This window comes from Anser anser (assembly GCF_964211835.1).
Source record: "Anser anser genome assembly, chromosome: 9".
In the NCBI taxonomy this organism is placed as follows: Eukaryota; Metazoa; Chordata; class Aves; order Anseriformes; family Anatidae; genus Anser; species Anser anser.
This window is the reverse complement of record NC_139729.1, coordinates 18882004-18904831: the sequence shown is the minus strand read 5'-3', so window position 1 is coordinate 18904831 and position 22828 is coordinate 18882004. Positions and strand designations below refer to the sequence as shown.

General features: G+C 43.0%; 1 protein-coding gene across 1 annotated transcript in view; it reads left to right on the top strand.

Moving 5' to 3' along the window:
- PDE6D (phosphodiesterase 6D) overlaps nt 1-22090 on the top strand; it is a 36867-nt gene extending 14777 nt beyond the window's left edge. Inside the window, exons 2-5 of the mRNA XM_083848287.1 lie at nt 13660-13748; nt 18298-18423; nt 19296-19401; nt 21461-22090. Of these exons, the coding sequence (XP_083704413.1) occupies nt 13660-13748; nt 18298-18423; nt 19296-19401; nt 21461-21542 (403 nt within the window). The 3' untranslated portion in view covers nt 21543-22090. The remainder of the gene's footprint in view (nt 1-13659; nt 13749-18297; nt 18424-19295; nt 19402-21460) is intronic.
- Nucleotides 22091-22828: the final 738 nt, after the last annotated feature.

The following is a 22828-nucleotide window of genomic DNA, read 5'->3' as shown; positions in this document are numbered from 1 at the left end:
AGGCCTTAACAGACCTGATCCCATGCAGTTGACCTCTGAGCCTTTGTATTCACTGCCCTGGTTTCAGGTTTGTTTGTGCTGCTTGCTACTGAGAGAAGAAAGTAGCGTTAAGCAACGTTGATTAGGATTGCTTTGCCAATAAGATAATGTTATTTATTTTGCATATAGTAGTTTTTATCAGCTATACAAATGCTTGTGGACATAGGGATGAGCTTCAGAAGAAAAAGTATCCCAACGGTATCTGGAGATGTGTGTATGTGATACGGTTTTTCTTGTAGATTGAAGAAGTGCTTTAGTTTTTGTCTGGACAGGATGACTGAAGAGGCTTTATTTATAACCGGTCACATAGAGTAATCTTACTGGAATTTACGGTTAAGGAACCTTGCTATCTCAGGATTTCTGCAAGAGGCTTCTTAGATGGCTTTCCAAATCTGTTCTTTATAGGTGGAAGAATTGCTTCTTGTTAAGGCTTTCATGTTTTAGTTTTAGCTCTAATAAGTAGAATCCTTTTCTTACCATTTCAATGGGGTACATCAATTAATCGTATCACACCAAAAGTTTTACAGGAAGAAATGTTCCCACTGATACCTTAAATGAAGATTAAGTATAAAATTTGATATACAAATTATAGGTAATGGTAGGTAACAATTATCCTAGAAACTCAGGAGGTTTCAGAGTTAAAGCATTGCTAACTCGACTAGAGTTTAAAAAAAAATGTGTTCTGTTTTCAAGACCCATCTCCTTTAGGACATATTTAAAGTGTAAGTTGACAAATGATGCGAGTCTGCCACTTGACATACTTACCGCACCTTTTTTGTCGCTGAGCTAAATTAGGATTGCAGAGATTCAGTGTTGAAATAGCTCTCTTTAAGATTCAGAGTTTGAATGGCCAAGTTGCTTAGTTCAACAAAGAATATTGCAGACTACTGCGGATTTTACCATCCAGATTTCCACTGTCTCACATGTTAATATGTTCCTCTATTGCCTGCGCTGTGGTAGAGAGAAGGGAGAAGGCTGCTTCATGCATCTGTGTGAGAACATTCTCATGGAAGGAACCTTACTTCTCTCACCAACAGTTCTCCACAGAACAGTGTTTCTGCAAGGGATGTTTAAGGGGCATACAGTTCAGACCACAAGGACTTCTGTCTCCTCCTTATTTTGCAGAATTTCAGCTGCTACAGGGTTGTTTTTTGTTTTATGGTTGTTGTGTTTTGTGTTTTTTTAATGAAGACTAAGAAAAAGGATTTCACTAAAAGACGGTACATTTTTTTAATCCGTGTGCAGTATTTTTGCCAGCAGAGATTACAGTAAAATCGTTGAGTAAATAGTGTCCTGCTGAGAGAGGTAACCGAGCTGGCAGGACTGCTTCCTTTGTGAACGCTCTAATCACCTCCTTCAATTTATGGCAGTACAGGAATGATTAATAGGAGGCTTTACAAACATGGATGGTTAGGTAGTACGTGCATCCTGAATGTGAACTACGCGGTGCTGGTCTTTGATGTAGGCAGCGGTCCAAAGAGTAGCAGATCCTGCTGAACTGCTAGCCATTCAGTTGGAAACGGAGTAAATAAAGGTTCTCCAAAGACAGGGAGCCCAGCTTAGTAGCTTGGAAAACGGGTACAAAAATCCAGAAGAATCTTTGCACCGTTGAGGATGGCAGCCATAGTGACATAGTGCTTTTTGAAATTAGAGCTCTTGTGGATTACTAAATGTAAGGGAGGCCTTTGTGCAAAATATTAATATAATAGCAGGCTCGTATTCTGATTGCCTTATCAGGAGGTGCATCCTCAATGGCATCTTTGTTTGTTTTGCAATGGAAGAAGATAGAAAATAAGCAATTAAAGCAGCCTTATTTAAATGTCAGGCTGTTCTGATGCCACACATCTGAGCATTCAGCTATGCGGTTCTAGCTATGACTGTTGGTTAGCTTTTCTATGAAAAAAAAACGTAATTTATTGCTGCTGTGTGTGCCTGCTTTGTAGTGTGGCCAGACTATTGACAAGAGATATCCTCCCTTTTTGTTTCAGCTGTGATCTTTTCTCTCTTCCTGTTTCTCATCCTAAGGCAGTTTCTCATGAATGTGGACATAAAAATGAGAGGTTAATTACTTCCATTATGTTCTTGGGATCCTTGTTATTGCCAATGAATCTTGTAAAGAGATACTACAAATTCTGGTACTGGTCAGTTAAAAAATAGATGGACTTTGCTCTGCTTATATATCAGTTGTCATTCTAGTAGTGAGCAGTGTATTTATGGAGCTTTATGAAAATGAAATATAACCTCTTTGTTCCCTAGCTTGTGTGTCTAAGTGCCAGCCAGGCACAATCAAGTCCCCCATTAAATTCATATCTTCCAGGAACATAAGACACCCCAGGAAAAATCTTTTATAGAGAGATGAAGAAATCTGTTTTCAAAAGGAAACTCTGTGTGTTTATCCTGTAATACCTACTCATAACAGCAGTCTGGTATCAGTGAAAGATTTCCATTATTCATTGAAACGTCAACTCTTTATGGCAAACCAGCACAGATTTTGAGTTAAATCTCAAAGACTCTTGCTTTCTCGTTGTGTGTGTGTCTTGCTTAATCTCCCTGGCCAGTACAGAGGAAGTTGTGATCTCCTCATTAAAGACGTCACACTGAGAAGATTGTAGTAGAGGAATAAATAGAACGAGTGTTGGGAAGCCAAGCAGCTCATCTTGGTTGAACTAAAATGCACTCCCCTCAAACTGGCGGAATTCCCCATGGCTTTGTTTCTCCCAACTTCAAGTAAGGTTCCATTACTCTTGCAGTGTATCCAGGTAGCTCATCTGAGGCTTTTCTAAGTACACTTGCCTCATTCTCCAAGATGTTGTTTTACCTATTCCTGTAACTAAATAACCAAGTTGTTTTACAAAAAGTTATTCCTCTGGTAGAGAGAGTAGACAAGGGCAGTGGCTCATTCCGAAGAGGGAAGAAGAGGCTCAAAATCCCAGAATGATAGAATCATTTAGGTTAGAAAAGACCTTCACGATCATCAAGAGGCGTGCAGTGCTAAAACACGGGAGTAGTCCCGGGAAGGGGTCGCCAGCCCCATCCAGGCTGATTATCTCCGTCTGCGCGTCTGCTGTACGGTTGCAGTGTGCATCTGTGCTAATGGATCTGCTGTTTCTTTTTATAATTGGTCTGTGTGGAGCAATCTGATCTGATAAGGCCAGCAAACGTTCAGATGGCCTCACAAATTGAGGAAATCCATCAAGACAAATAGACGTGTTTCTGCATGGGATTTGTGAAAGAAAAAAATGACAGCCCTATGTTTAGGAGTTCAGTTTCTGGCAGATGTCTAAGATTTTAAAGATTTCCCGCTAAAATGTTAAACTTTATGTGTTAATAGATTGTATAAAAATAATACAACTATGAGTGAAAAATGAGTTCCAAGTCCTTGCCCATTCCCAGTTGGATCTGGTGAGGCTGGAACTACTGGAAAATTTTTCAAGCAAAGTTATGTTAGGAAAAGCTTGCTGCTGGAACATCTTGCCTTTTTTTCCAGAAGTATTGTATTCCAGGACTGCTCAGACCTTGTGCTGCTCTAGCCCCAGGAGACTCTGAAAAAAAAAAAAAGGTAATGAAAAAAGAAGGCAAGATGCAACAGGGTGGGTGCTCCCCTGTGGTGGCTGCCTGCTTGCAGTCCAACTCTGGGAATCTTTATTGGATATGGAAACTGTTAGTCCCAAAATACAGTTCCGTTACAATGCAGTGTAATGGAATATCTCAGTGTCACAGGTCCATTCGTGGATCCTTGTAATAGAGCCGGTCGCGTGGCATTCGTTTTGGAAGCACCACTCTGCCTAGTACAGAGAGTTTATTTGTAGTATTTTAACCAACAGCTTCAAGACTTGGCATTTTCTCTGAAATTAGGGCTAATGGCTCTACCACTGAACTGCCCGTGTTCCAAGGAGTCTGACATTGAGAGCGCTGATGGAAGTGAAGGTGGTATCAGGCTGTTTGGACTCACTTAAAAAAAAAGATATGTTTATATTGGTCCAGCTCTTAAGAGCGCTTTGGATGGTAGTCTCTGAATGTCATTCTGTACAAAATGGATGGTCACTTTGTACAGAAAGGTGTCTCCCTGTGCCAGAAACGAACAGCCACAGTGCTTGTCCTAAAACTGACCTTTAGATTAAGTGCTGACTGCATTTTGCAAAATTATTGCCGGAGTTCCTGGAGCTAGCAATTTTGAGGACAGTTTGAATACATGAAAAAGTGATGTGTCTTCACTCATTCATGGGGCTCCCTTTTACATCTAATGACATTTTGTGGAAGGAAACCTTGTATATAAAAACGTGTTAGAAACTGCATACTAGAGGCACCTCTAATTTTTAGAGTGGAGATTTTTTTTTTTACTTTAGCTGACTACTTGTCTTAAATGAACAAAGAAACAATCTGTGCTGTTAAACTTGAGCCATATTTGGACTTTATTGAAGCAACTTCACTATGTCTGAGTTCAAAATACGCTTGAGAATCCAGAGTTAAAAAGCAAAAAGAAAAGGAAATTAAGCATTTTCAAGGGACCTCTGTTTGAATTAAAATGAACAAAGGAGCAAATATAGTATTTTCCCCCATGATTATCCTATTTAATATTTCATGTGTTTTTATGTCTCAGTGGACAAGAATATTATTGATAAGTTTCATAGGTTTGCTCATTTTTCTAGCTAGAAGCATTTTGCTGCTGTTGTCAGAGCTAACACATCTATTTTTTTTGCCCTGCTTTAGTATGCCATTTTAGACACTAAAAAGTACTTCTAATTCTGTAACCAGTCATCTTTATTTCCTTCCTGCCCCCCACTTCCATTAGTAATGCCTGGCAGTGACTCAGAGCTACCCTGCTTTCTAGTTAGGGTGAACGAGAAACCACCAAAAGCAAGAAAAACACGGAGTGAAGGGAACCACTGGCACCCGCTCTGCAGCAGGATCGCAGCAATCTGCTGCTGGGCAGTCATTCCAAGTTGGAGTAAGAGTTTCCATTAGCCACAGTTCCTGGCTGCCTAAGGAGGGAAGCAGTGTTGTCTTGTTGAAGCACAAGACTTGAAGCCAAACCCCTCCTGAGATCTCTTTCCTCTTCTCTTACTGATCCCTGGTGCAGCAGTGGGCAAGTCTTCATGTTTACTTCACAGTCTCTACTGTAAATAGTTATTAAAAAGCTAATTTGAGAAGATTAATTGAAGTTTTTGAAGCAATAGGAATTGTTTAAGCTAGCAGTCACTTACCTGTAGTATATTGCCTGTTCAGTGGACGTCCTGTCTTCCTAGGTAAGTTACAGGATTCATCTCCTGCCTCGGGTAGCCCAAGGTAAATGTGACGGTGTGAAGCTGTACAAACCGGCAGCACAGTGAATGAGTTTGTACCAAAGAATGTCTCCCATCAGTTTCCAGTCTGCAGATCTGTTCTTAGAAATGCATGATACATTAATACATCCAGTAAGTAACGCAATCTTCTAAAATATATGAATCTGGTAAATCTATGGGTTGTCAGAAGTAGTCTTTTGCAACTCAATAGGCTGGTGTGCCACAGAGCTCTGTAAGAAGAAATGAGGTAAAGGACCAAAAAAAAAAGAAATTAAACACTAACAGCTTATAGTCACAACATAAGCACTGGCAGTTGGAAGTGATTGTGGCTTTTTGTGTTGTCAGTTGCTTATTTTACCGGGGGGGCACTTTCAGACCAAGATGTTGCTTGGAGTTCAGAGGACAGCGAAACCAAAGAGCAGGGGAGCCTGCCGATGTTCAGCTCTGCCATTTTCAATGAACATTGCTTCACTCAGTGAAGAAATTATTGCGGAGGGCTTTGAGGAATAAAGACATCGACCAGCCACAAACAGTGCTGTATAAAACTGCCTTTTTCAAGCCTTTTAATTTTTTTCCACACTTGACACAAGGCTGCAGGTCATTCAAGTGAAACTATATGAAAACAGCGGCTAAGCAGCCATACGTGTCCCGTTTAAATATTTGGTCAAAGAAGTCTGTTTCTCTGCTCAAGACCTGCCCTGTGGGTATCAGAAAGTGTGAAGATCCTTTTAGACTACAGCAGTGTTGCAAAAATGGCACGAAATCAAACTGAGTTTTCTTTTATAAGCAAACTAATATAATGCGTATTTTGAAAAAAAAATTGAATAATGGTGTAAAATAAAGAAACGTATAAGGTTCAGAATACCTCATTCCATTAAAGCTAATTTCGTTGAGCGACTGTCACGACATCCTGTGTTTCAGCTGTGCACAGAACGACGGGCCACAACGGTTTGCAGGGAGGTGAATCCCTCTGGGGGCTTCTGGTTACAACCTCATCTGTGAGAATGAAGTTATCCACCAGAGCCCCTTGATAGATTATTTCCATGAAATTCCCTCCAGTTCACTTATTGCTGAGAACCTTGAAATATTATCATAATAGTTCGGCTGTGTTGAAAAGATTGAATGTCCTGAAGTAGTTAAGACGAAATGAAGTTGTTTCAATCGCTGGATCGCTTCATAGCACTCCCTCGTGAGAAGGAAAATTGGGTGATGTGCTGAAATCAAAGAGTGGGCAGGCTGAATCGCACACTCGTTCTTCCAAATTGTTTTGGAACAACTTAATTTTAAGCATTCTGGATAAAAATCTCCAGCCAGGCAGGTTTGAATTGCAGGGATGTTCTTTTAATTGCCTCTCCTCCTATGTTGTTCCTCGGGGTGGCTTCTGAAGCTGCCCTGCGTGCTGCCACACCTTGCTGTAGAGGTGGGCATCTGCGCCAAGGTGGTCCCAGTGTTTTATGTTGTAATTGCATTTTTAGTTTCCCTTGTGTATGCAGTCTCTCCCGGCTACATTCAGGTTTGTTCTTTCTGTCGAGCTACAAGCAAGCCACTTTAAAATTGCATTCTGATAAAGCCCTATGGATTTTAAAGGTCACATTCTTTTCTCGGATGAATACATCATTCCCATTGATTCACCTGCTGTTTCTGCAAACTCAGAGTATCACTGATGACATTAATTATGTTAATATTCAGAGGTTTCTTAGCATGAGCTCAAGCTTTTCTAACATGCTGATTTTTAAGATCCATTTAAAATGCAGGAAGGATGGGGAGGAGTTGAGTGGTAATGCAATGGAAGAAAGAAAATAATTTTCTTTGTGCAGTTCATGCTTCTGAGATGGTCCTGCAAACAATGCTGAGTGTTTCGAGTTATTGATTGTTTTACTACCTAGGATGTAAAGCAATCTCCAGATGTGATCTCATGTTATTTTTCCTGCTGAGGCATTGCTATAAAGGAATTCTGTCAAACCTGTTCAGAGAAGCCAAAGAAAAGCCTAAAAAACGTAGGTAGCAGAAAGCAGCATAGAACCACTGCATTGCTTCAGCTCACTTTTAGTTTGGCACTGTTGTCTGGTTCTCAGAACCATCTTAACATCTGTTTCTAGAGGAAACGATGCTTACCTTTTGGCTTCATCTCATTATGTCTGTAACCCTTTTCTTCAGAACGAACATCCATCTGTTTCTTGCTCTTTTGGTTTGAGGGAGAGGAAAAGTCAGTGAAATGGAAACCTGGCTCAGTTTGCAATATTGCAGTGTTGTTGAAGAAACAAAACGCATTCTCGCACCGCGCCTGCCCATGCTGGACATTTATCCTCTTCTCAGAGTTTAGGAGCTCTCTGCGTTGTTTTTGTAAGAGTACATGAATGTTTTCAGACAGTAAATCGACAAGAGTGAAAATTAGATGGAAACTAACTGAAAGCAAACTCTGTGCCTTATTATGCTTCATGATGACACTGGGATGCTGTGGAGTAGAGATGTCTGTTAATTGTCCATTCTGATGAAAATAGTCAATAATAATTGTCTTACCCAAACTAAATTGTTTATAAGGCACAGATGTTAAACTGGATAATCTACATAACATTTTTATTGGCAAATGTAGGACATGATTGTACTGAGTGAAATGGCTTCTGTATTTCTCCAGTTCGATTAGCATCTCGTTGCAGCTGATCTGACTGCAAATTGACCTCTGTTGCGTTTTTCTTTTAGATATTTACAGTGGGCTGCAACGTGAGCGCTGCTAAGATAATAGATATGAAGAGGTTCAAGCAGAAAATACTTTGAGGGTGGGGACATAGCTCATCTTCACAAATACTACCCAAGGTGCAGAGAGTGTCTTTGTCAGGTTCTTACAGGAAGAACGTGACATGCACTAATGAATGCTGTAGCTTAACAACAGGACCAACCTTACTGCATAGCAGAATTGATTTGAGGTCTGCTTAATATAATATAATGTAGCAGTATTAGCTTCTGCCCTATTAGCATAATTTTCTATTAAAATTGACGTAAGGTTGACATGGTATTGAGTAATGCGTGTGACTGTCTTTCCAAGCATGGGCCAAGCACAGCTTAATCCAGGAGAGCCCGATGTTAGATGACGATATGTTTTGGTGATAGATCCGTGTGGACAGCTTCTGCAAGCAAAGGTGTAGGGGGGAATCCTGCAGAAAGAGAAGTTTAGTACAAAGTATACGAGGTTTATAGCATTGTGTTGGTTTTTTTTGCTGCGATGCTGTAGCTGTTAAGTGTATTCCTCTGATAACGTAATTTGCTGTGAGAGGACTTTGTTGGTTGCTGGAGATTTTTGCTGCATTTTGCCATGTGGTTCGCGTGAATCCATGGATCTCCCTGGCTTCTGTTGCACAGCCATTTGTTCCGTGCAGGAGACTTTAGAAGCAGCCTGTTGTACAGCGAGTACTGGAGCGTCGGGAGTGCTTTGAAGGGATAATTGGCTTCCTTCCATTTGAGGATTTAATGGAGCACCTTCCCAGTCCTCAGCACCTCCCACCTTTTGGAGAAGCACAGTAACCCATATCTCGTGCGTCACTCCAGGGAAGTTGGTTTATAATAGCAGAGTTTTCAGAAGTACCTGCTCCTGAGAGCTGTCATAGCTCTCTGTCTGACTAATCTGGAAGAGAGGAGATTATGCTGCTGCCTGAAAGCAGGAGAAGGTGACTGTTCTATAGCCAAGGCTTCAGTAATGTTTGAGGAACAGCCTCCAGTTTGTGAGTTTGTTTTGGTACTTCTCTTACTAGACAGAACGGATGGGCACCCATTCTGTTCCTTCAGGTACGACTTTATACAGAATTTCTGCCTTAGCCTCAGGAGAAAAGACTCCTGTTCTCTTCCCACATTGCCAACATTTACACTTGGGCTTTTTATTACACACTAAAGACAGCAGCATTTCTTCTGTGTGTAAGCAGGGTGAGTTTAGGGCCTGATTCAACAGCGTATGTGTGCACATGCCTAAATGTAAGCACACAATTAAGAGTTCTGTGGGAGAGGGATTTGGGAGTTGTGATAAAAAGTGAGATTAGAGATTGGGAAGATTAGAGGACGAACGGCAGGAGTGGAGCAGGAGCATAAGGCTCTTTGGGTGGTCTGCTCTGTAATCCTGTAGTTTGGTAGTTTTTTGCGTAACTTATTTTGGTCCTTACTCCTCAGACCGGATTGAAACCTCTGAGAAAAAAAAGGATTCTTCTGCAAAAATACACGTCAGATAAAAATGCAACCCCTAAAGGCTGATCCCTACTTACCTGTACCGTTCTTTGAAGTACCGCGCTCACCCACGTCATGAGGGCCTGGTTGTGTCTGCCTTGCAGGAGAACGTGAAATCAGGAGTGGCAGTTGGGCAGTGCAGAAGAGTTGGGCAGTCCAGATCGGAAGCTTTTCTGGGTCTGCAACAAAGATGTGAGTCTGAATTATCCAGGGCTTCCAGCTCTACCTTCTCTTCATCATTTATCCTGTAGGACAATTCTTGTTTCCAGGTGATTGTTGAGATCCTGTTTGTGCCTGACTTGTAGAGAACTGTTCTTAATGCTGCATTTCTTGTACAAAAAAAGAAAAAAAAAAAAAGGTTGGCAAAGATGATGAAAGACCTTCCGGTCCAGAAGTGGTTAGGAACATTAGGCTTGCTTTTATTATGAGAGATAATAGTGCAGCAGTTCTTAAGGCTTTAGAAAGGTGTAGACAGCAAGGAACAGAATGAAAAATAGACCAGTTTTTAATGGAAGAAATGACACCCACTGTTCGCTGCAGCCATTCAGATATTCAGAAAGTGCTAAACATCACAGCATACAAATAACAGTCAGGGAGACTGGGGAGAACTTTAACTCCATAGTACTTTGATGATTAATTTCGCTTGTACTCATCCTTTTCCTTCAAGGTTACTCTTAATTACCAGTGTGGTAATACATGGGAATATTTTGCAATGCTAAACCATTTAAAGATAGGTATGTATCTTTTGATTTGTTTGAAGGAAATGATGTCTGTGACAGATACAAAAAAGAATTTCTGTTCTGAGATCAGAGGCATTCAAGACAACAAAACTCAGATTCAGAAACTGTTTCACTTCATCAGGCTGGGCAAAGCAGGTCTGTGAGGAAGCTAATTCATGTCATGTATATAAAGCAAGTCAAATTCCAGCTACTACAAAGCTTTTACGTAAGACTTTGCTGACCCAATAGGTGGTGGAATATAAATAGATCAACAGTACACCCTTCCTTCTGCTGTTCTACCTAATCCTTCCTTGCCTTCAGGATTGAGGAGTATTTGATCTATTGAGTCTTAAATCAGACGTTCTTTCCTACGAAAAAATCCCCCAAAAGCCAGGAGAATGAAAATTTAATGGTGGGAGAGTGTTCTTGTGATTTTAGAACGAGAAGCAGAATTAGGAATATACAATTGTGCTTTTTTTTTTTTTAAAATGTATATTAACTTCACAAAGCTGTAGCTGCATGGCCCTCTACTTGCTCTCCATAGCTACCCCTGCCAGGTGACTTGGCGTGAGCCTCTCCAAAAAGAGTAATTGCGTTAAACCTGCATTAATTTGCTTTCTCCTTTTCAGTAATACTCAAAATGCCCTCTTCATCCTGCCTGCAGGTCTCCACTGCTGCTCAGAAGATGGAGCACTTTTTATTTTTAGTAACAATATCTCTCACGCTGGGATGGAAGAATCTTAAACCAATTAAACACATTAGAAGATAACAGTGTGTGTGGGTTTGGTTCAAGATCTCCATTTTCTTCGCTCTGGGGTATGTCCTAGTACCAGCCTTTCTGTCCAAGATGACAGAAATAGTGTGATAAGCTGCTAACTAGGTAAGCAGTACAGCTGCTGCTTTGTCAGGTATTCTCTTGCCAAAAAATCACTTGTGACGGGTTTTGCCTTTTTGTAAAATTCCATTGCAGTTAAGTTTTATAAGCGGTCTCAGTTTTGACTTAGGAAATTGTTTTCAGATGTCTATTTCTTTTTAAAGATTTTCTTTTAAGAGCACATCTCTTGAACTTGAAGTGTTTTTTCCGGTAGAAGAGGATTGTGTGTGTCTGAGATTTGATGGTTTGTTCTTGCCTTTTAATAATGCTTGGTTATTGGGAAAAAAACAAACAAACTTGTGAACTGGCTAGAGTATTCTGAGCCCTTAAAATATGTCTGGATGCACATATTTTAACTCCGTGTATGTGCTCTGAATAGCAGGTGGATTTCGGTTGCTGACCTGCATGCCCTCACCAGCAGGGATGTAGTCTTCAGCTTTTTATTTATTCTTGATCTTTAATTTGACAGTCAGAATTCAAAGCATGGCGCAGGAGATCTTGCCTGGATTTACTCTTACTGGGGGAACATCTGCTGCCCCGTTTGGCACTACGCAGCCTCCAGCCAGACCCGGGAGCTCATAACACCCACTGACAGCGACAGTGAGCAAATAGCAAGGAGATACTTCTGAAGGGGCTCATTTTTTAAAGGAAATACAGGTTTTTGGTAATCAAGTGCCCAATTTGCCGAATTACTGTACTGCTAATAGTGAAGAGTGTTTGCATCGCAGGGTGTTGTGAAGATAAATGAACTCGTCGGCGAGATGCTCAGATTGTCTCATTTGTTATTTTTCTCTCGTACGTGGCATTTGATAGATTGCACGCTGCTTTCTATGCAAATAGCTTCACCCTGGCTAGTTTTTGTGTTTGTCTGTGGGAAGATGTATCTAAAAATGGAGGGGTTTTTGACGTTTTAAATTACAGTTGGGGCGGTTCCATCCTGCAGGTTGTGTTGGCTGGGGACTTCGATTTTTCCAGCCAGAACCACATGAAGTGCCCAGCCCAGCTGCAGGTTCTTTTTGCTGTGCTGCTGCTCATTTTCTCTCTCTGTCTTGCTGCCTGCAGCCCCCATCTCCTTTGCTTTGGTACTTGGGGAGAGATTTCAACTTTCAAGCTTTCTGCCAGGAGATGGAGGTGGCATACGGTGCTTTCTGGGGATGATGCTTTCTGCCTTCTCCCCTGTCCCTCCTGGGTTAATCCCGGATCGAGTAGTAGATAGTGTGTGTTTTAGAACAAGTCTGGAAGGACACGAGCAGCCTGTGCCATGCTCCCTTTTCCCACACGAGTCGTTCCTACATGGTGGAAGCTGTAAGGCCGTGCCTCTGTGAACACACCCTTACCTTTCTTCCCTTTCCCTTTCGCTGGGACATGGAAAGTCTGGCCAACCTTCAGGAAGGGCAAGGTTCTTCACACCTTTTCTGAAGCAGCCGTCTTCCCTTCCCTCCTCCACGCAGAGAATTTTAAAACAAATGCTACCCTGTAACCCGAAATTTGCTGAAGCATCTGTTTCTTCCCTGGAGTTCTGGAAAAAATTTGATCAATGTCAAGAGTCTGCCTGGAAACTGCGTATGCTAGAGAATGAATTCACTGTGCATATCTCACAGCTCCTATTTATACCTCTGTCGAGGCCCATGTTGTCCTCATCTGTTCCTCTGCCTCCCCAGTCAGCTCCTTGAGCAGTTGCCCTCTCTCCTTTTCCCAGATAGTTCCCAGGACCTCGTCCGATGCAGCAATGAGCTGCAGAGCACGAGGCTGCGACGGGGCCTGGGGCTGACCGAAGGCTCTACCCTGCTCAGAAAGGCACTGGACAGGCGTGCAGGCTGCTTACTCTGACATGTAAATATCTGAGTTATGTCACGGGAGAGGTTTTTCAAGGGTAGGCTTAAGGTTATCGCTAATTGTCCCTCGGAAAATGTGAGTATTTCATAGTCGTCTGTAACCTTACTAATTCACTGACCCGGGCTTTCTGCAGGCTGGCACAGCCTCACTTGCTGAGAGTGAAGTGAGAGTGTCTCTGCACTTAGTGCTCAGCAGCTGAAGAATTCCCGTGAGCGGCTGTTACCAGGTCAGCAGCCATAGAACAACCCTTGGTATTAATATTTTTAAGTAAAAAAAATAAGTGTGATCGGGTATTGTTCTTTTTTCAAATGTTCTATAGGAAGCACTTCTTTTTCTAGCTGGAGAAGAACATTTGTTTGTGTGGAATTATCTGTTACTGTTAGCAGTGGTCTTGCTTCTCCGCAGCACAGTGACATTGTCTTTATCCTTTAGAAGCGACGAAAAATGATAAATGAGGTTAACAAGCTTCAGTCCAAGTGAAAACCGAATCTGTGACTATACAGCTCTCGTTGCATTAATTCTGGTCAAGGGTTGGTTTGTTCATTTATTTCCTCCCTGTCTTTTCTCCCTGGCCTCCTGAGAATTGGAGAACATTCCTGAAACTCAGCTGGAGCAGCCTTTTTTAGGGCTTCAGAAAGAATACTGGGCATGGCATTTCGGAATGTGGATAGCTTGTTTTCCTTAATTGCTTCCCAATCAGAAACTGGATGAATCTTCGGGATGCAGAAACGGGGAAAATCCTCTGGCAAGGAACAGAAGATCTGTCTGTACCTGGAGTGGAGCATGAAGGTACTGTGTGGCTTTGCTGTGTGTCTGGGGGCTGGGCCGTGCTGCACGTCTGGGTCACCAGGGCTGCTGGCGTACCCGTGTTTGGAGGACAGATGTCCTGGCTCTGACTTCAGTCCCTTAGCAGCTTCCAGCACAATGACCCGGGGCCGTGTGGGGAAGGGTGGGGATGGATCAGTGTCTGGCGAAGGGGATGCATTGAACAGCGCTCGGCTGGGAGCTCAGCTGGGCAAGGAATGAGCAGCTGGCCTTTGCTAGGTCAGGTGTTGGTTGCAAAACGAAAAGCATAAAGAGATCCGGACTTTTCTCCATATAACGGAGCAGGGTTTGGTCAAAGTACAGGTCAAATGGAGAACCAGCATGGAAGAAACATACACAGTTTCTGCCTTTTCTGGCCACAGCTGACCTAATATTCTCCTGCACTGAATTTGCCCTCTGCTTTAAAATGGCATACGTGTTGCATTTGCTCTGCTCTGCTGTCCTCTGTGATTGCAGCCTGGTGCCCTTTCATTTCTGTCCTTGCCGTGTGGCAGAGGACTCCACTGTCCCTTACACATCCCCTTTGTGACAAAGCACTGTGATAGGTAATGTCCCTTGCCAGGAGCTTTGCTTTGGCTCTGCAAAGAGCCTGACCTCACCGAATTAATTTGAAGACTTTCCTATTAAGTGAGTGTCATGCAGCTGATCTCCAGCAAGTGGAGTCAACTTGATCATTTAATTGTGATGCTGGCATCGACATATTTTTGGTTAAACGTCAAGGACTGAGTTCCGGCTTGCAGTCCTAGTTCACTTTTAGGACCAGTAGTAGGTTGCCTCAGTTTAAGGGGGGGGACCTGATGCCAGGAATGGAGGAGGCAAGTCAGAGCTGGGGGAAGGCCAAGCCGTGACTCAGTGGTTAGCATTTTCCAAGCTTTGTCGCCTTCAGCCTTGCTAACCCATACTCCTAATATCATGCCACTGCTAACAGCAACAGGTTTGTCAATAGGAAACAGACCTTAACAGACAGTTCCTCACACCCACCGTACAAGGTGCCTATATTAAAGAAAAACATTCCAGCCCTTTCAAATACAACTGTAGTAAAGCAATTGAAATACAACTTCCAAAGTAAATGCAATAATTCATCAGTGTAATGCTAAATATCTTGAACTGTGGCTTAGTGATACTTTGCCTTCTTGAAATAATTGTACAGTGTTTGGCATGCTACAGCACCTGACAGCAGACCCAGGAGAAACGAGGAATCAAACTTTCAAAAGCAGAAGAAAATCAGCCAAAAAAATTCCCATTCTTCACAGATTTTATTCTGCAAAAGCTTCACATGAATACGTGGCTGGTCTTTGAAGCCTCTTCTCTCTGTCTCAACAGACTGACACCGCCTGGGTTCAGTGTAAGCCACAGGACGGTGTGCTTTGGGGCAGAGCGGGCAGCTGGAGCTGCGCTCATGAGTGTTCGTTGTGTTGCCCCATTTCCTGCCGTCTTTCTCACTTTGGCAAGTCAGATCAGCCTCACCACGTCTCAGATTTTCCTCACATATAAAACAGGAACACTCACCTCCATCAGAGGAGCTTGGGGAATTAATTAAAGCATATTCTGGCATGAGATTAATGCCCGTTGTACGAGGGATTGTTCAGACCTTATCTGGTGTGCAGTTCAGTCATCCATCTAAAAGATGGATGACTGTAAACTTGAGCAGGTGCGGAGAAGAGCAGTTAGGTAAAGCCACTGAAAAAATGAAGGGTGGGAGGATGGTCCTCCTTTGGAAAAGAGAAGAAAAAAGCCATTCTTGTATAGCTTAGCAAGGAAAGAAGGCTGAGATGGCTAGATTATTCTCAATAAATATGCTAGGAAAGGAGAGAGGTGTCCAGCAAAGAAGGATAATCTGACCGTGAATTAGAAGGTGTGGGGAAATGAGATTCTGTTAGAGTCTTGCAACAGAAACAGTGAGGGCAAACAGTCAGGATAATTGCTTTAAAATGGAGGCCATGTATGTCTCAAAGTCATTGTACAGTACTTGTACGTGTGTATGTTCTGTGGCCTTTCAGGGCAAATCACAGTCTAGACATAGCAAGCAATCAAATATATAGCAGAGTGAATGAATTATATTTAATTTAAAAGTGATTTATATTTAAGTACAAATTTATTTTTAAAATTAACTCTTAAATTTCAAATCATTATGCTCTGTTAATACCCAAACTTACTGCTTAGATTAAATTAAAAGAATATTAATGTGCAATTAGATTGCTGCTGAAGCCTTAGCTAAACCACTGAATGTGGTGCAGATCACTGCCTGAGTACCTGGAAGTCGAATTTACCAACAAGTTAAATCAGCTTTTGATAGCAGGAGTTTTTCCATATACCCAGTTAGCTCAATTCGGTGACAGTGCGTTCAACACTGGCAGGCAATCTGGGAGATGGGAAACAGCAAAGTTTCTTATCTTCCAATACATAAACAAAGCGAGGTGTAAGCGGGTGACATCCAGCACTTGTAGAGTCCCCAGAGTTGTTGCCAGTCCCCACAGTCCCTTTCATTCAGGAAATACAAATAATCCTTTCATTCTCTAAGAAAAGATGTAGTTTTAAGTACAAAGTATGTTTGGATGAACTAGCTTTTTATTTTTTTTAACATATCCCAAATATGTCACATAGTTTTGTTAAACTATGTGAAAACAAAACAATACTGATGGTCTAATTGAATTTCAGTTTTTGACTAAACACTGTTTGGCCCCAAATGAGTTGTTTAGTAAATAAGAAATGTGTCACCCATCACTTTCTTACAGAGTTAAGTATCAAAATTATGAATTAGTACGTTAGCTATATAAAAGCTTTAATAAACATGCAGGTATAATAAATACAGCCTCTGGTTAAAAAATAACAGTAGTACATTTAGGATAAAGTCTGTGCTTACCTGCATTTCGGTGTTTTTTGGTGGTCCTAGCTGATGAGCATCAAACTTCTTTCTCTTCTATCTTTTTAACAGAAAAGAAGAGGTACGAAAGTAAAATGTGTTTAAAATAAATAAATGAAAACTCTCAGCTTGATGGTATAAATATCAATTAAAATCTCTTAGATCGAGGCTTTAAAGACAACACAGTCCTACTTTTATTAAAAGTAACCTTTTATTTTGCAGTTTTACAATATTAAAGCAAACCTTCTCAGCAGTTTGTCTTGGGGATGAAAGAAATTTAATTACTAAATTGCAGAATAGTTTTAACAAGTCATTTTACACTTAACTGCAAAGGGATGTTTATTCACAACAGGCTGGAGTCTGTACTTGTGAGGGCAGTAAAGCATGGTGCCATGCAGATTTCCAGGCTGAAAAAAAAAAAGGCTAAAAATAATTAGAGCGCTTTACATTTAAAACTCTTCTCTTGCACTTTTAACTTTCTTTTTTATTTATTTATTTTTTTATTTTGGCAAACCATGGACTGTGTACTTCTCCATGGGATAGGCAGTAGCTTGCATTCCCTTGCCCTCCAGCTCTCTAGATGGCTTTCATAGCAAGGTCCTGCTCCATTAAACTGTTTTACATTAGGTGGATATGCCAGGGGTTTGGAAGACTCTTACTTTTATTAAACAGCAGCCTGCTGTCTGCTCATGGATGTTTTGATAGCCTTTCCATTTAGGACTAGTTTGGCACATAAAGCACGTACCAGCTGTATTCCCTCCCCTCTTTATTTTTAATAGATTTACATGAAACATTTTCTGGTACGCAGGAAGGATTATGTACAATCGCACCACTTAAGTATGACAGGCTTGGGAGATTTTTAGTATACTGGTTCCCCCACCCCCAACCTTATTCTTCTGATTTGGACCTTTCAGTGTACTAACCTGTGCCCAAACTGCCCCTTCTCTTACCCATACACCTCTAAAAAAAAGCCGTATGAAATATCTAATAGGTAGAGATCTCACCCGCTGCAAGAGCCCAGACATCTCGGATTGCCTCTCTCAAACCGTGCTGTTTGCTGCTGGCTTTTCTGCCTGCATGGGGCTCAACGCTCAGGGAAGAGGCGTTTCATCTGCTTCTACAGGATGGCTTCCTAGAGCTACAGGAGATGGCTGAGACAGTGCCGCTGGGCTGAGAAGCAGCTGCTTGTGGTTTGCTGGGGATGCCCGGTCTGAAAGAGAAGAAGTGAGAAGGATTAACGTGCCTGATGTACAAACAGCCCTTTGGCTGTGTGATCTTCAGCACATTCCCTAAAGTAAAAATTTAAGTTGCATCTCAATATTTTGACTTGAAGAGCCATGTTTTTTTTGTAATAGAAAGTTAAGAGCTAGTAGTTTGTGAAGTCAGTGTAGTATTCCTGGTTCTGTCACCAGTTTCATTCCTGGCTCTGGGCATTCCTGGTTTGGATTTCACACCTGCAAATGTAAAAGCAAAGTAGGGAGAGTCCTTTGTGCTTGCTTTTCTCCTACTGCTACGATCTTGTACTGCACTAATCGTTATTTCAAAGTATTCTCTAATAGCACCTGACAAGTATATTGTATATACTCTTCACCTGAAGCAGCTGGGTTTGTTTTATTGTGTCCAAATAATGCTTGTTTATCTGTTTGACAGCTCGAGTTCCTAAAAAAATCCTGAAATGCAAAGCAGTGTCTCGGGAGTTAAACTTTTCCTCAGCAGAACAAATGGAAAAATTCCGACTGGAACAGAAAGTTTATTTCAAAGGGCAGTGTCTAGAAGGTATGCATCTGCTCTGCGTGCGGCCCTGCTGCAGCGCAGGGAGTGAACCCCAGCGTCGCGGGGATTAGAGGAACTAAAATGGGTTGAACGCAGTAATTTTAATTTTTCAGAGTGGCACTGAAGCACTCATCTTATCAGGACTAATGGGCCACAGCATTAGGGATAGCATTTCATAAGTGTATTAACACTTTGTTATGTAAGCAAAAAATCTGGGTAATCATGCCTCAGGGCATAAATCCACCACAGGCTGCCTGAGGCTAGGAAACAGGTTATTTCAGTGTCACACATCGTGGGGATTCATGCGTCTTCCTCAGAAGCACCCTGTGCTGGCCTCTGCCAGGCTGGAGGCTGGACTAAAGGAGCCTCTGGTTTGCTCTGGGCGCAGCAGTGCCACTGGGTGTTGCTTCCACGGCTCCACGCAGCACGTCTCATCTCCCTGGCTGCGGTATTACTCCTAATCTGGGGGAAGGAGGGGCAGATAAACATTGAGCTCCTTGTCTTTTGGGCAGCCAGTTGGATGCTTCGTCTGAACTGGATCCGCAGGATGTCTGCGAGAAGGGGAATGTGATTTCCCTGTTCCCGATGAGGTGTGATGGAATTTCCATCGAATGCTAAGGAAGTGGCATGAGTTTATCGTTTCCATCAGCTAATACAGAAAGGGAGTATCTACATGAGGAGGAGGGCAGGGTTCAGTGCATTTTAAGTTGTAATGTAAAATTAAAATTTACAAAGTAATGTAAATGTAAAATGTTGGCACCACAGTAAGACAGTTTAGGGAGTTCCCCAGCCTGTCAGGTGAAAAGCAAAAGGACCATTTGTGGATTACTTTTTTCTTCTTTCAAATGCCTCAGAATCTTCTTTTTACTTTGCAGAATGGTTCTTTGAATTTGGTTTTGTGATTCCTAACTCCACAAACACTTGGCAGTCCTTGATAGAGGCAGCACCTGAATCACAGATGATGCCAGCTAACGTTTTAACGTGAGTGCCTTGGGCTTACAGAATCTGAGAGCAGGCAAAGAAAAAGCAGTGCATGACATTTCCTTGGGGGCCGCAGTGGGAATGAAGAGAGGGAGCTGCTACCGACTCTGAGTCACCCTCACTGCTATTAGCTTCTGAGAGATAAAAGGGGCGAAGCCAACCTCATTACCTGCTTTCCCATAGGTCCAATTTGCATTAATATAGCAATAAAAGTTTAGAGAAACTGGAACTGGTCCTTTATTAGAGCTGCTTTATTTTTTTGAAAGGTGGTCTGTGAAAGGATTTAAAAATGCTTTGCAACTTAGTACCCCTTAACATCCAAATGGGCAAACAAAAATAGATGTTTGGACCACTTTCAAATCCAGCTATTGGAGACTGAATCTTGTCCAAGGTGGGTGTTTTTCAGGCAGTATATCACCCATGGGAGCTGCTCAACTGTTTGTTCCATCACTGTACCATTTTGTCAAGCTTTGTGTCCTTACATTTGAGTATAAACTATGCATTTAGTCATATGGAGTTGCATCTGAGGATAAAATACCCTTAACAGGTAGGAAACAGTCATTTTACAGTAATCTATAATGGGATTCACACGCTTCCCTCATAAACACCTAGTCCTGGCCGCGGTTTGCACGTTGACTTCTGGGCGCTCCTCTAGGACTTGGATCAGAGTAACGCGTGCTGGGCAGCACTCTGACTGTGAACAGCAAGGCACGAGCTTTGGTGAGGTGAGGGAGAAGTGAGATGAAGGACAAAGCTCCTTGAGGGAAGCTCCTTGAGGGAAGCCCCTGGGAAGCTGTACTCACGGACAAAAGGCCACCCTCCCTGCTGTGGCTGATGCGGTGCTAGATGGGTGCTGGCACACACACAAGGAGCGTGTTGCCAGCAGAGACAGAAGGGTATGGGAATCCCTGTGCCAACACGAGGCAGATAGCAGCTAGTCTCACCACAAGGTCACTGTGTCCTCTGGAAGACCTCCCCCTCCAGCGTTTTCCCTCTTGTTCCATCTGGAGGAAAGCCAGTGGTGTAGAGAAGGCACTGGGATGGGAAACGCCATCACTGATTTCTACTCACAGCACGTTTCAAAGAGATAGCGGGCTCAGAAGAAAGTATTGGTGCTAGGCACGTGCTCCCTGACACAACCTGCTCAGGAGCTTGTAGGTGCCACACACGTCCTTGGCTCCCAGGGCTGGTGGCTTTCAGTCAGTGTAGGAGGTGCCAGTTCAGGACCCAGAGTAAAGAAACAAAGACATCTGACAATTGGTATTGACCGTCTCAGGAAATCACGTCATTTTTTCTGGACTGGGAGTCGTTAGAGTCCAGTTCCCAAATGACGTTGAGGATTTTCCAGTGTTCCCGTTCTTTCCCTGGAGTCTGTCCACTTGCAGTGGGCAGTGTCTCTCTCCTATTGGAGCCTTCTTAAAGTCGTTCTTGAGGAGAATCACTAGCCCAAAGAAATCCCAAGGGGTTTTGTGACCCAAAGGAAAACTTCTCACCTTTGTCTGAATCTCAAAGCCAGCAAGTTGACTCACCAGAGCTTTTTGTCACACCCAAATCTACATTTCCATTACAGTTTGCATAAAATACGGCTGTACGTTTGTATTAAAGCACTTCTTGAGGGAAACGGCAGGTTGGATGAAGTAGCTCCACACTAGGGGACAGAGTTGGGGTATTAAAAAAAAGAACTTTAATTGATTTTCAGAATTGATTGGGGGGGGGGGGGCTGAAGGTGCATGCGTTGCTGGTTTTTCACCAGTAGAAGCGAGCAGAAGTTTGCTCTTTGTGAGCACTCTGCAGCCTACATGGTACTGAGCCCAGAAGGGGGACGGCAGCGTAGGGATGGGGGGAACTGCTCCACGTGGGAATGCAGTGGAGAAATCCTTCACCCTGATGGCCGCAGGATCGGGACACGGCACTCACTGCACGGGGCTCTAAACTAAAGCTAGTGATACGGGGAGCAAGATGTCAGCCTGAGTTTGTGATAGTATTGAAAGGGGCAGCCGGTTTTTACTATTTTTGTGCTCTTCTAATACCTCTTTTTTCTCCTCTTTTCCCTCCGCAGTGGTAATGTTATTATAGAAACCAAATTCTATGATGACGACCTTCTCGTAAGCACTTCCAGAGTGAGACTTTTCTACGTTTGAGATGGGGCTTTTTGGAGCTGTTTTAGTTTTCCTCCATACAGTTCTTGGTGCAGAACCTCCTGACTATCCAGTGGAAGACACTCCCGTAGGCAGTGACCCTGGGGACCAGCTCAACGCGGGTTGTGACCTTTGCCCATCGTTATTTTGCTTTCTCCTCTGACAAGACCAGACCAAACCCTCAGAGACGGGACCATCTGCTCGGCGGTGCGTTGGGGAATAGAGGCTGTCTCTGAAAATGGGCAAACGATGGTCATGCAGAACCAATACTGTAAATTATGTTAGTTTTATCCTTTGTACTTCTCTGGAACCTGGTATAACCTCCCATTTCTACTCACACCCAGCTCTCAACGCGTTTCGTTCCGGGGGGGGGTTAAGTTATCCTTTTCATTTTCTCATGTTGTAGGTTTTTATCCTTTCACTGGATTTCTGTGTAACTGGTCCACACATCCTCTTACCCCGAACTTGTAAAATAGACTGTGATATCACCTAATGTAATTAAAACAAATTTCTCAATTAAAACATTCCTACCGTCCAAAGAAGGGAAGAAATGTTGGTTCTGTGCATTTTTCTTTCGATTACAGAAGCGCCTCACAGCACACACAAACTCTTCCCACTCCAGCCAGCAGCAGCACAGGGCTTTCCACGCCCCTGCTTCTTCCCCAGCCCCCGTGGCCTTGTTAAATTGCGTTTCCCACAGCTGAACGCGCAGGAGAAGTTCCCTGACTGCTGTGACCGTGGGCAGGGTTTCTCCCTGGTCTCATTTCTGTCCCTTACTCCCTCGGGGCAGTTCGTCCCATTTGCCCAGCCGCGGGTTTCTTGAGCAGCACCGCTCTCTGTTTGGCTTTCCAAGTTCCTGGGGACATTCAGACCTTTGGAAAATCCGAACTGCCCTGAGCCTGCCTGTGTTGGTCCTGCGCTGGGCTCTGCTCCCCGAAATGCATCCGTGGCTGCAGCTGCTGATGCCAACACCCCCCTGCGTGCGGGACTTTAATGACACCTGGAGGCACTTTTGCTACTCCAGACTTCAGGAAACACACTGCTCCTCTTCCCCGTTGCCCTGTTATTCATTCTAGCAAGCATAAATCTTGGAAGAGTGTGTCTTCAGCCTCTGCTCTCAAACCTCACAGGTAGCTTTATGATCACACAACACCTTGGTCAGCCTGACCGGCTGGGCTTGAGCTTCTCGGGGGAGGCGCAGGGGGATTCAAGGCACATTTCAGACCCACATTCAGCCTCTGGCTGTCTGGGGGAGGGAGTTAAAAGCACACTTTTTTTTTTTTAAGGTG